Source organism: Hydractinia symbiolongicarpus, chromosome 12, assembly GCF_029227915.1.
Source record: "Hydractinia symbiolongicarpus strain clone_291-10 chromosome 12, HSymV2.1, whole genome shotgun sequence".
NCBI lineage: Eukaryota > Metazoa > Cnidaria > Hydrozoa > Anthoathecata > Hydractiniidae > Hydractinia > Hydractinia symbiolongicarpus.
Window position 1 is genome coordinate 20,672,178 of NC_079886.1, and position 13,788 is coordinate 20,685,965.

The window sequence follows — 13,788 nt, forward strand, 5'->3', positions numbered from 1 at the left end:
TAAGAACAGAAAATTAACATTTTAGTCAATGAATCCTCCTCCGCCATATTGAATTTTTTTTGGTTTAAATATATTTCGGATTCAGTTCAAATTTAACGTCATTACATTGCTTAGTGAATTAATTTTACAAAACACAACAAATCCAAGGGGTTAACTTAGCACATTTAAATAACAGATAACCCAATCAGTCGATAAAAACGAAAAGATGTTTTGTGGCAGTATTTATTTATTTCTGTATTTCTGAATCTCTACTTCTTTTTGCCTTTCTTACCCTTGTTTTGTTTGTTTGTTGCGTTAGGGTCCAGGCCTTGCGCAATGGCTAATAATTTCTTCAAATCCAAAAGTTTTTTAACTTCTGTATCGATGACGTCTTTACTCGCTTTTTCAGATTTCGCTTTTCGAACAACATCACCCTGAAAACAAAACAAAAATTATTTAGGAAAAAAACAACTTAAAACTGTCTAAAGGCCACTGTCCATTATGCGTTTACTATTTTGGCATTCACCTTTGTAGCTTCTTTGAAGTTATAACGATTCAGAAATTGAAATTGAGCATATTCATACCGCACTGCGTGCGTCTCGCTGCTTACGCAGCTAAGCTATCATTTTGCGTGACAGACAGACAGACGTATACAGGAATTATAATATGATACATAGATGCGCCAAAACGTTTAGCAATTTATTAAAACGTTTGATTCTCATCAGAACCTTTAGCTATCTATTAAAACGTTTAGCTATCTATGAAAACATTTTATTATCTATCAGAACGTTTAGCTATCTATGAAAACGTTTAGCTATCTATGAAAACGTTTAGCTATCTATGAAAACGTTTAGCTATCTATGAAAACGTTTAGCTATCTATGAAAACGTTTGATTATCTATCAGAACGTTTAGATATCTATCAAAACGTTTAGCTATCTATGAAAACGTTTAGCTATCTATGAAAACGTTTAGCTATCTATGAAAACGTTTGATTATCTATTAGAACGTTTAGATATCTATGAAAACATTTTATTATCTATCAGAACGTTTAGCTATCTATGAAAACGTTTAGCTATCTATAAAAACGTTTAGCTATCTATGAAAACGTTTGATTATCTATCAGAACGTTTAGATATCTATCAAAACGTTTAGCTATCTATGAAAACGTTTGATTATCTATCAGAACGTTTAGATATCTATCAAAACGTTTGGCTATCTATTAAAACGTTTAGCTATCTATGAAATTACGGTAAGCCACCTTGACATCGTCGGTTTAATTTTCCGACGAACGCAAAAAAAAAAAAAAAAAAAAACGCTGGGCTTAATGAATTCACATATCTTAGTAAGTTAATTTATTATTATTTTTAGAAACAAATTTAAAAAAAATATTGAACCTACTTGTGTCGCTACTTCTTTTTCAAGTTGGGCAACTTTGACAGGATCGGCACTACCCACACTGGTTGAGACTGGAGGAGTTGGTTTAGGTTTGTCAGCAACTTTTGTCTAATACAGTAGAGGAAAAGATGCAAGTGAAACTATATGATCTATAATCAATTTTTTGAAATGGTAAAACTCCTTTTAGTTGCTACAGTCAACTTTGTCTTAGTCAAGATATGCTATGAACCAAACTCAAAACAACCCAACAGTCAATTGAACATGAACAAAAAACCAACCTCTAACTTAGCTCCTGCAAATCTATTTTTTAATTCTTCTCCCAATTCAGGCGACAACTTCTGAAATAAGACACTCGGTGTACCCGTTTTGTGACCAGGCATCAACATTGGAACAAAAAAATCCGGTATGGCGTAAGCATTCTTCGATACATTGATTTGTTCCTGCAATTGTGCACTTATCTCTGGCATGTATGGTTGGATAAGAATGGAAAGTAACGCTGATAGGTTAACAGCCAAGCCAATAACGGTGCCTGCACGTGACCTAGGACGGAATGGAAAATAATATTATCGAAAAATAACATGGAAAGTATATGCTGCTTCATGTTAGTAAACTATGTGCCAGAACAAAAAAAGAATAAAAAATTTATCCCTTTATTTATTCATCCAGTCGTTCGATTATATGTCTGACACGTTTCCCGAATCTAGTCTGCTTTTTATTCAACAATTACATATTTGACCTCATTTTGATGACGATGTCTCAATAGGTGACACGAAGGAACTATTTCATCGTAAAGAACGATAACTAGTGAATTGCTACTGTTGGCTTGTTGATGTTCCATTTCAGCCAAGTTATTTAAAATAGTGTTACGAAGACGCTGGATATTGTTGAATAAGTCCGATAAATAAAATTTGAATTAAAATTGGAGAAAACTTATTATTTCTACGCGGGGTAAATTTTCCGTACATGAATGGAAAAAATTCTGCTTGTCTTCTGAAGTATTAAACATTTGCCCTCCTAAATGCATAAAATACACACACGGAAGTAACATACTTACTTTTCTGACTCGCTTCCTTTTACAAGCACCCAGGGTTTACAAGATTGTATGTACTGATTTCCAGCACGTGAAATATTTAAAATCACCCTCAACCCTTCGCGCAACCTAAGAATAAACGAAACAGTTATTTTTGTTGAAGCAGCATGATGAGAATCGCATTAGAATCAACACACTTTATTTTGTCCAAATACTCCACGTATTCTGCCAAATCCATGTTCACACTTGCTATCAAATGATAATCTTCGTCAGTGAGGTGAAGTTCCGGTATAGTGCTGTTAAAACTGTTTTTTAAAAACATTAATGCTCTAAAAAAGAACAGAAAGATTTGTTACTTCTGTTACAACTAAACGAGTTGTACGTATCACAAAACAGCATACCTGTTTACAAAGTTTCCAAGATTATTTAAAAGCTCTGAGTTATTCTTTAAAATAAAATCAGACCACTGAAACGCGCTATCCTAAATTCAAAATAAGAATTGTGTAATATTTTTTCTTCATACAGGATTCAGCTTATGTGTTTACACATCTGATGATTAAAATTAAGAACATTCTACGAAATTTACGTTTCCAAAATAAACATTTTTGAGGTACCACGCATCATGAAAAAGTTCAGAAAAAAGCATTACGAATTATGTAGTTAATTATAACAGAATACTTACCTGAGTTTCAGGTCGTACATACAACAAATAGAATCTAAAGATGTCAGCAGGAATTCCAGTACTTTCAGCGTGATCACCAAATACACCAACGCCACGACTCTTGGAAAATTTATCGTTTTCGTAATTTAGATACTCCGTTGCACTGATTTCAGACAACATAGTGAAATTGTCATCAGCAGCAATCAATGATGAAGGGAACATAACAGTGTGGAATGGTACATTATCCTTCGCCATAAATTGAACCAATTTGACCTACGAAAAAAAAATTATATTTTCTAAACAAAAAGTAAAAAATAAAGAAATAAAAAATGCTTTTTAACGGTGCGATATCTCTTCTGCCACTGTGTTGTACTCGTTGTGTTCTCAACTCAATCGCAACCGCAACTGCACAACAAATACACGACAATTTCTATGTTATTACAATGTTCATTCTGATTTATTCAATCTGTTGTGTGCTATAATTAGCGCGCATAGGCCATTCTTAGTAAAATTTATTTTTTTCTAATTATTAACGCACGCCTATATTTTTTACATACACACTGGGTAAGACCTACTTGTAGCTGAAAAAATGATACTTTATTGCACAAGTTCCATTTAAGCGAATTCTTTTAGCTTCTTAAACATTGAAAGAGAACGATAAAAAATTTGTTCTACTTCATGGAAGTACTATGTATTCACGGTTGCCCTTATTTCTTTAAACTTTGCAAAACAACAAAGAAAGCAAATTATGTTTTAACACAGTCTCTGCGCGGACCCCCCGCTGAGTTAGAAAATGATGTTAAGGAAACACGAATATCAAATGCGATATATTTTTATCCACTTTGTTGCGACGGGTAAATGTAATGGACGGGCGAACCAACAACTAGTATTTTCATAACCCAGATAATGTAAATTAAAAAAACACACAGTAAATTATTATAATTTAAATTCAAAAACAAAACTGGTTTTATTTGCAACGACCAATACAACTTTTGCACGAACAAAAATGTTTTTCTGCAAAAGTTCTTACCTCCTCTTGGTTTTTCCACCACTGTTCCCATTTGTCAGTGTAACAAGCTGTCATTGAAATGTAACTGAAATAAATGTTTACTACAAGTGTTATGACTATCACAGAAAGGATAATCCAGCTACTAAACTTAGGAAAGTAATGACTTCTTTAGCAAATAAAAACAGCAATACTAACATGACTAAAAAGTACTGAACAAATTACCCAATGGGTGCATCAAACCAGACATAAAACACCTTGGACTTAAATCCCTCCATTGGAACTGATATACCCCATTTTAAATCTCTTGTGATACAACGAGGTTTTAAGCCTTCGTTCAGCCAACCTTTTGTGATGTGTCGAGCATTACTTGACCAGTTTTCTAGTAGAAAATTTAAATTTTTTTGATGAATGATCTACTAGCAACATAAGATAATTGTAATGTAAAATAATACCTAAAATAATAAAAAGTAATACCTTCCTGTGACTTTTGAACCCAGTTTTTTAATTTAGGCTCGATCTGTATAATAAAAAATAGTTGTGATAAGACTGGGCAAAACACTAAATGTGAACACTTCATTACACCAAACAAATGCGTAAGAAACCAAAAGCGTGAGAGTTTGAAAGATTTTTGGAAGTAATGATACTAACAACATTAAAGTCGACAACACTCACTTTAGGTAAATCTAAAAAAATATGTTCCGAAGTTTTTATTTCTGGTGGTGATCCACAAAGTTTACAACGCGGTTTCTGAAAGATACAAAAAACATTACATGTGAACTAAGCATATTGTTTCCTAAATATATTCCAAGCTAAAGAAAAGGGCCGACATCCAGCATATTAAGCATTTTTAGAAAGAAATTAGTACTGCATAAAATTATTGTTCACTAATTTAAACCCAGGTAGGGCATACAGCCGAAAAGGATTAACGAGATTTTTTAAATGAAAACACTTAATCTTTTTGACCTACTTGATTGATGATCTTGATATCTTCTAGCTATTAACATCACTGGGTTATATATATATTTTCCCTTAGTGACTTAGTGTTTTCAACAAAATATTGATGTAACTCACTGATTGATATCTTTGTACACAATCTATACTTGGTGACATCTATACTATGTGACAGGCAAAGTGAATTGTACTTTCTAAAACTTCCTTTAAAAGTGCCTATAAAAAGTTTCTTCATATTTTTGATTGGCTTAAAACATTGCTTGTAATAAAATTTATTAATATAAAAATTATTAATTATTTGTAAAATACCAAGTGACTTTTCACCACCACCCTAGTAATTTTTATGAAGATCATTGATGATCGTAGATAATACCATATCTGTGGTGTTGAAATATTAACAAAAAGAAGGTTAAAAAGATACAAACTTTTAATTCGACAGCGTTGATGAGTTTACCACAAGCATCACATTGATCTCCTCGTGCATCCTGAAAATAATTTTTAAGTAGATACAATGTCACAGATGGTCTACTCGCTAATATTAAGGTCGAACTAGAGGATACAATAGGAAAACTTATGTGCCAGTCTACATAAAAATATGTTTTGAAGTAATTCATGAAACATTCTGTGAAAACATCTTACCTCATAAGCACAAAATGGACAAATTCCTTCAACAAAACGGTCAGCTAGGAATCTATAAAACAAGGACTGTCATCTTTAAACTTTTATTTAACTCGTGCAAAAAGATAAGTTTGAATGCACATACCGGTCACAAGATTTACATTGTAATTGATCAACAGAATCTTTAATAAGAAAACCATTTTCTTTGACTTTTAAAAAGATATCCTGCACCATACTACAAAAAAGAAAATAGTAGTGCAGCAGCCATACAGCAAGTGTATTACACTCATCACAACATAGTACAGAAAAGACTGGATGAAAAAGTTGAGAGGTTTTCAAACTATGATCTAAAAAGTTGTACAGAAGAATCTAAATCTTTTCGAAAAATAGATCAAAATTACATACGTTTTTTGCTCTGGGCTTGTTGTTCTACCAAAATGATCAAAATCAATATTGAACCATTTGTAAATAGAAGAGTGGATATTATGGTATTTATCACAAATTTCTTGTGGTGTCAAACCTTCGGAAATAGCCTAAAAATTACAGACACATATAAATTTCACATAGGTAAGCAAATTTCTTATTGTTTGGGAACAGAAAATAAATAATGCTTCTCAATAAATCTTTTTCTTTCTTTAAGGCTACCTGATAGCAGCTTTGACTAGAAATTTGTCTAGTGCTTTCAAATTGCATGAAATCTCTAAACTACTTAATTTTTTAAACGATAAAGTAAAATTGAATTGGAAATTGAAACGGACTATCAAAATCGATGCATTTATTTTCTATCCACAGGAGCGCTTCTGTTTGCAAAATTCAAGCTTTCAAAACATTTTTTTATGGGTGCAAAGTAGCTGCAAAGCTCTAAGAATATACCATTTCCAAATTTATATTGTGTAGTTCACGATAATCTTGCTTGGCTGGTGTTTAAAAAAATCCCAAAACCATGCCCAAATCATCATTTTGATTGTAATACTGGTATCACAAAACAGTGTTTCAAGAAAGTAGAGATGATTTGCTGTTCATGTTTTGCTAATTAAACTATTAATAAGTTGCAAAGCAGGACTGTTTATTCAGATACAAATCTTACTTTCGTTTCAGTTGCAGTGCCATACTCATCAGTTCCAGATACGTACAACGAATTGTAATTTCGTAAGCGACAATATCTAGAAACATAACAACTTTTCGTGAACATGTGCATTCCACTTGTTATACAAACATGTTTGAGTTTAGAGAAAATATAAACGTCCATAAATATGTGACAAAATGACCGTTTTAATGAAAACGTTTCTAAAAATTACTTGGTTAAAAAATGTTAAAAACTAAGAAAAAATAAGAATATTGTAAAATTATGTACTTGGTCAAACTTACCTAGAATAAACATCAGCACTAAGTACACAGCCTATGATATTTCCCAGATGTGGAACATTATTGACATAAGGTAAAGCTGCTGTAATTAGGATATTCTTCTCGCCTTTCTTGGGCAATCTAAAAATAATGATGCAGTACGTCTATTATGTAAAGTGAGAAATTTTTAATGTAACAAACGTATGCAAATATTTTTCGCCTAATTCACATCAGTTTAAATATGATTTTACTGATTTGTGATATTTATGAAACCGAATCCATTCCACTTTTTCAAAGATATTTATAGATAATTACTTCTGTTGGCAATAAAATTTTAATTAAAACTTAAATAAATAAATTTTTAATTCTCTTTTTATTTAAAACGTAGTTTTTATTTACCATAAATTTTTTAAACACTTTACACCTTCGTTATTGTTTATGGAATTTGAAAATTTCGCTTACTACATTTCTGACCTCCACACACCACTCCCTAACTTTTTATAACCACAAACATTTCTGATTTTGAAGTATTATTGATCAAAATATTAATTAAAGAATAAAACTGCATACATTGGGTGTTGTCGTTGTTTCAGTTTAGGTGCACCCTCTTTGTTTTTTAGACAATGTAATTTTGCTCTTTCTACATCTTCCTCACTAACTTCTCCAGCAGGCTAAATTAGGTAAATAAATAAATTTACAAGATCTCTTAAAGCAATTACAAAGTGAAGAATTATTTTTATTTTGAACAATCTGTTACCTTCACGTCATGATGATGGTCTTCGGATTTCACTGAAAACAAAATAACATATTCCACAGCATAAAATATAAATTATTATGGGTTAATTATGCAGATTAATAAATTAGAGATACCTGTTTTCTTCTCTGTATGATTTTTATGTTGTAATAACACAAAAGTATATCCTTCTAAAGCTGACTAAAAAGAAAAATGAATAAATATTCAAATTGATTTTCTGTCTGTGAGTGACTAAGAAACAAATTGAATAAAATTTTTGCATTTTTTTAACAAACTTTCATATTATTTAATATAGATAAATTAAAAGTTTTAAAATTCTATAAAGTAGCATAAAATTAGCATAAAATAGGGTCACAACAGGGTTTTCTATCATCTAAAACGACTATTTTTGTCATTTTTCAATGTACTTTTTATTACTCAGCACAACATTGAAGAGATTATATTCGCCCCTTAAGCCAAAATCAAGCCCCTTCCCTTGGTATTACAGGACCTGCCCAACAACATAACATGGAAAAACAAAAGATAAGGTAAAAAATTATTACATTAGTCCGAATTTAATTTGCTTAAAGAAAGGTGTATTGCAGTAAGGCCTCAAAAATTTGGGTAAATATATAGTGTCACATGAGTCGCATGCAAAGCAATTACTTCTCTTAGATATTTCAGAATTAGATTCACAATAACATGCTATAGTTGGTGAAAATAGCATGAGAGGAAAAAACAAAAGTACTTACTGCCACTAATAACAAATTAAAAAAAAATTTCAGATTTATGTTATTGGTAGTAAGTGATAGAGTCAAAAAAAAAACAAAGACAATAACCTTGAAAGCATCGATTCCTTTTCCACCTACAACTTGATCAATTGCTTTCTTGCAAGAATTTGTTGTTGACAGCTCATTAAACCATTTCATTAAAGCAGGATAATTTATAGCGATATCTAAGCATGATAAATAAAAAAATTATGCATGTGCTTATACATTAAACAACAAAAACAAATTTTATATAAAAGAACCTTGAACATCTTTAATTTGCATTACACCATATAAACTTGCCCAGATTACAACATCAGCAATTGTAGTTGTAGACTAAATAAACACATTTAGTAAAGATAACAGTTGCTGTATTAAATTCTTTTCACTTAAATAGATTTCCTCTCTCTTTACTAAAACAGACTAGCTAGTATAACGAACCCTACAAATTCATTTACACGAAAAGAAAGTTACAAATGTTTGTTTTAAATATTTAGAATTTTTAACAAACATAAATGCAATGCAATCACGCTCACAAAGAGCTAACTAAAAGATGCAAAAAAGAAGAGAACTGAGTCTACTCTGCGACTTTAGTATGCATGCACACGGGTGCAAGGCAGATAAATAAACAAATAACTTACCCCAATTAAACGTAATTCTTTACTAAGTAAACCATTAATAAAAGAAAACGTGTTTGTCATTGATGACACATGAGTGGAAGTCTTTTTGCTTTCTGACAATGCTGACAGCATGATAGGTAACACAGCAGGCTAAAATTTATAAATAAATCATCAAAATGAATTGTTTTGCTGTAACATTTCATTTTATTCAAATTTCGCAATTTACATTTAAAATCTAAAAAATTGTATTTTAACATTTTAACAACATGAATCTAAATCGAATGTCTATATTGATTTTTGACTTTTAAAAAGGACAGACATACACAAATTATGACAACTTTTGTTATTATAAGGATAAGAACTAAAATTTGCATTCCCTCTATCAAAGGTTAGCATTAAATTATTTATTAAGAAAGGTTTTAAGTTTTATAAAAGAATCTTTTATACAAAAAGGGGTTGGTTATGTATGATCTACAGGGCATTCATGTAGAGTATTACATCAAAATAAATTATCAAGAAAAACTGAATCATTCATTTTACACCCTAGTTTTAAAAAACATAAAATGTTATTCTGTGTTATTTTGTATTTCATAGACAATAAAAAATCAATTGCAGAAGTGTTGTGTCATTTTTTGGTCAGTATAAAGAAAGTCTTCATTGATTGATTGATTGATTTCTGTTACTTGTAGTTTACTCCTAGGTCAAAAGCTATAAGTTGCAGAAGGCTGCACAACCAAATGTGACCTTGGACTAATTCTTTTATTCGAGCAAAAAAATTTGCTGTGGGTGGGTGTGCATCAGGCAAAATCTAAATCTTTTAAAATTGCTACTCAAGATCATTAGAAGTGCCCTTAGTAAGTTTTTGACAAACTCAAAGAATCATGTAATTTATTCCAACATTGTAATTATCTTTAACGAAACAAAAAGTAAAATAAAACATAAACAAATAGTGCATAGTAAAAGAAGATTAACTGTATAAATATATTGTGTATGTCAAACTGTTAAGATTGCTTGCATTCACATCTTACTGAAAACAAAAAAGGACACAAGCATATCTCACCATTAACTTCTGGGATTCCCACTCCAGCAATTCATCCATCTTTTGAAAGGTTGACTTACATTGTGATGATGCTTGTCTCGATTGCTTATAAATAAAACTAAAAAGGAAAATAAGAGACTTTCAGTTTTATAAAAGGTATTTAACAACATCTACACAAAAAACACATAAGGTTGTCCATGAATAGACCAAAACGTTTTTGGCTAAATTAAAAACAAAAGAAAAATCATCTTATTATGAAAAAGATTCCATCACATGAACAACTTGGTTTCATCCTTCGTTTTAGATCCTTCCATAAATTTATGCATTGGGTTTATCTAGGAAGGTTTTTTTTCTGTTTTGCGACTATATACTTGAATTATGCTCAGTTTTGAAGTGAAGAAACACACTTTGTAAAAAAGTAAATTAACTCCAATGCAAGGCTGTTATGGAAAACAAAACAAAAAAACTTGTTACACATATGCAAAACAATTCTAAATCATGTGAATTTGGAACTGGTTACTAAGCAGTTTTGTAAATAAGGTTGTTTTAGTGAAACAAGTATGGGTTTTTCTAATTCATTTATATATTTTTCAATAAAAAGATCCCAAAAAAGTTTTATGGCTTTGAACCTTTTCAACCTATTTAATACACTTTCTCATGATACAAGAATGAAAGAATAACAACTTTGTTTATTGACATTTACAACTGATCATATGGTTTTGGAAAGAAAATATTATAAATTTTAAACCAGCAATTCAATTATGTTAAATTTTCATTGGCAGACAATAAATAAATGCTGTTAAATATTCATTAACTTCACATGGTTCAAAGTAAAATAATAAAACATCTACACATACTTGCTAGCCGTATTTGGATTAAATAAATATTTCCCAGGTTGAACTTCAAGAATTGGTAACTAAAAAGATACATGTACATAGCAAATTAACAAACTGAGATTCCAACATCTCAGATTGAGCTGATGTAAAAATGTAATCTTGTATGGCCTACCTGCTGGCTGAAACATCCTGGAAGGTTAAAGTCTAAAAAAATATTATATTTCCTTAAAAAAAACATATAATAATAATATTTTTTTCTTAAATCTGATTATGAAGATATGATTTAACCTGTCAATATATATAATACCACAATTTCACAAGTAACTTGCACTTTCTTTAAGAAAAACACTAAATGCATAGTAAATTCTTTGATGACCATTGGTGAATGCTGGCATTAGTTAAAAGGGCTGTTGAGGAAGTCATTCTTCTCTTTGGTGGATATTATTAACCATGTTCAAGTAATTTTTTGCAGCAACATAAATAAACCTTTTTAGGTACTGATTTTGGTGGATGAAGATATATTGTACATAAGGATTTGAATGTGCTACAAACAGACATATCCATGTCTGCAAACCTGTCCTTGTGCAAATCTTAACAATGATCTATATTAAAATACCCATATAGGTCTGTCTGTCTGTCACGCAAAATGGTAGCTTAGCTGCGCTATAGCAAGAAGCACGCAATGCGGTATAAAAAGCATGGGCAAACCCATGGGTTAACGACTAGCTTTTAATAAAATCCTAATTTTGAGGTACATTAACTTGCTTGTTTTGTTTGGTGTAATAGTAGCACACCTGGCTTGTAATAGTCAGGTTCAATTCCCCACTCTGCTGGCACACTTTAAACTTTACACAAGTGTGGCAGGGATCAATTTAAAGTAATGTTAGCGTATGATCCGCCAACTCCGTGAATCTGATAACTCCGTGAAACTGCTTTCGAAGCCTACAACAACTTACCACAGCTCTGTCTACCATTTTAATGAAGGAATTCGATTCAGGGGGTTTAATACTACCACTTAATCATTTTTGGGGTGTCGGAACTCGCGCATGACAAAAATTTGGCGGTAAGTTCAGCCAGCTACACCTTTTTGTGATTTTAAAGTCAAGCGCGACGGTGGTCATTTTTTATATATATTGTTATCTTAGTTAATTGATTATAATTATGGTCATTTTATATATACCTTTTCTGAGGGTCCAACAATTCGAGAATGTTTTCTAATAAATATTTTAATTTTTAAAATATTTTAGCTAGTCATCAGAAAGCAAACGTGTTTTTTAAATTTCATGGAGTTGAAGGATCCATCACGGCAATAACGGATGATATTACAGGTCGGATCCGGCTTATTTGTCCACAAATATATGTATTTTTTTTCTTGTCATAGCCCCCGAACGGTCCGCGACAGATAGCCCTACGATAACAAAAGTTTGAAATAAGGACGGATATAAGGACGTTAAATGTGTTTTTTTCACAGAGTTGGCGGATCATACGCTATATACTTATCAACAGTAAAATAACATAGTTACATTTACTTATTTTAAAGAATAAACATTGCTGGACACCAACAATTAAAAATAACAACGTTAAATCCTGCATGTCATAAAAAGCCTACATTGATGGGAATAATACAATTTCACCAGCAGAGACACAATCTTGCTGGAATTTTTACTGGAAAAAAGAAGCAAGATATGCTGAGTAATCAATATAAGTTATCCCAATACTTTTTTTAAATCCTCTATTACTCACATAGGTAAAATATGAGCTTTGCAAAAAGAATCTATCTGGCAATTTAATAATAAAATCGGTTAAATACAAAGCTCCATAAAGGTGCAGCATATAGCTACAGACCAAATTACGTGAACAACAAATAATAGCTACCTTTCTTTCTTACAATATTTGTTTGCAATGGGTATTCAAATACGTAACTTGCAGCCAATACTTTTATAGCAAATGGATTTCCCTCGTCGGTAAAAAGCGTTGGCATTTTTGTACGTGATGAAGAAAACAACCGAGCAAGAAAGTTCTTTTGTGTAATCTGTTTTAAAAATGACGGGATGGTGTGATTTCTACACAGTACTTTTGACTTAAATACAACTTTAGAAGTAAAAGTAAAAAATGATACCATTCAAACTATTAACTAAAAATACGTAAAAATTAACCACCACAAACGTCGCACATTTTTGGTACCATTTTTATTTCGTCATTCACAATCAATACGGACGTTAACGGAACCATTCAACAAGTTTGGAAGCTTACAAGGCGCATGCCCCCTTGTCCTTATAGGACAGATCGGGATCGGAATTCGGGGACTCTGATTCTGCTGAGGATTTGGATTACGCGAAATCATTCTGCTGCCGCAGATTTGGTTCTGCATTATTATTTAGCCTCCATTTTACTTTTGCTAAAAAGAAAAGCTTGTTGTTGCGGCGTAGATTAGAGGTTATAGCTCTCGTACTCCGTGCCGGAGGACCGGGATTCGATTCCTCTTGACGGCGATTCAGCACGGGCGAGTGAATGTTACCATAGCCCCGGGTTAACCCAAACCATGTGAGAGAAATTGGGGAGATGGCACACTATGTGCGGCGTTGGATGTTGCCTGGAGTTGTCTAGTAGAGAGCGCGGACCCTAATTGGGTCTCCATCCATCCATCCATCCATCCATCTATCTATCTACCGCTTGGAAACCTTATTTACCGATTGATAGCCTGGATGAGTGTTTATTGAAAGAATTGGTTACTTTTTTTAGTACAAAATTCCTTTTTCCTATTTTTTTTTTTTTTTTTTTTTTTTTTGCACAAGACTTTATAT

At 31.7% G+C, this 13,788-nt stretch overlaps 1 protein-coding gene across 2 annotated transcripts; it reads right to left on the reverse strand.

Annotated features, from left to right (window-relative positions):
- Nucleotides 1-208: 208 nt before the first annotated feature.
- On the reverse strand, nt 209-13,188 carry LOC130621553 (methionine--tRNA ligase, cytoplasmic-like). 2 transcript variants are annotated; one of them, XM_057436857.1, is made up of 28 exons: nt 13,104-13,188; nt 12,860-13,016; nt 11,157-11,188; nt 11,006-11,064; nt 10,170-10,266; nt 9,131-9,259; nt 8,753-8,825; nt 8,562-8,677; nt 7,860-7,923; nt 7,747-7,778; nt 7,560-7,660; nt 7,014-7,130; nt 6,733-6,808; nt 6,051-6,178; nt 5,791-5,880; nt 5,667-5,718; nt 5,453-5,512; nt 4,749-4,823; nt 4,551-4,593; nt 4,299-4,455; nt 4,098-4,161; nt 3,089-3,340; nt 2,808-2,887; nt 2,604-2,735; nt 2,431-2,535; nt 1,655-1,916; nt 1,380-1,484; nt 209-413 (listed from the first exon to the last, which is right to left on the reverse strand). In XM_057436857.1, exons 1-28 carry the CDS (start codon nt 13,104-13,106, stop codon nt 249-251), a joined length of 2,826 nt encoding a protein of 941 aa, XP_057292840.1. In that variant the 5' UTR covers nt 13,107-13,188; the 3' UTR covers nt 209-248. The 2 variants fall into 2 exon arrangements, with proteins under 2 accessions (XP_057292840.1, XP_057292839.1); XM_057436856.1 differs by having other exon boundaries at nt 12,860-13,183.
- Nucleotides 13,189-13,788: the final 600 nt, after the last annotated feature.

Excerpts from the sequence above, each read along its gene's own strand:
- LOC130621553 (XM_057436856.1), bottom strand. The coding sequence starts at position 13,106 with ATGGTATCATTTTTTACTTTTACTTCTAAAGTTGTATTTAAGTCAAAA. Across the intron at positions 7,661-7,746 it reads ACCATCATCATGACGTGAAG|CCTGCTGGAGAAGTTAGTGA; the intron begins GTAACAGATTGT and ends TACCTAATTTAG. Across the intron at positions 4,594-4,748 it reads TTTTTTTAGATTTACCTAAA|ATCGAGCCTAAATTAAAAAA; the intron begins GTGAGTGTTGTC and ends TTTATTATACAG.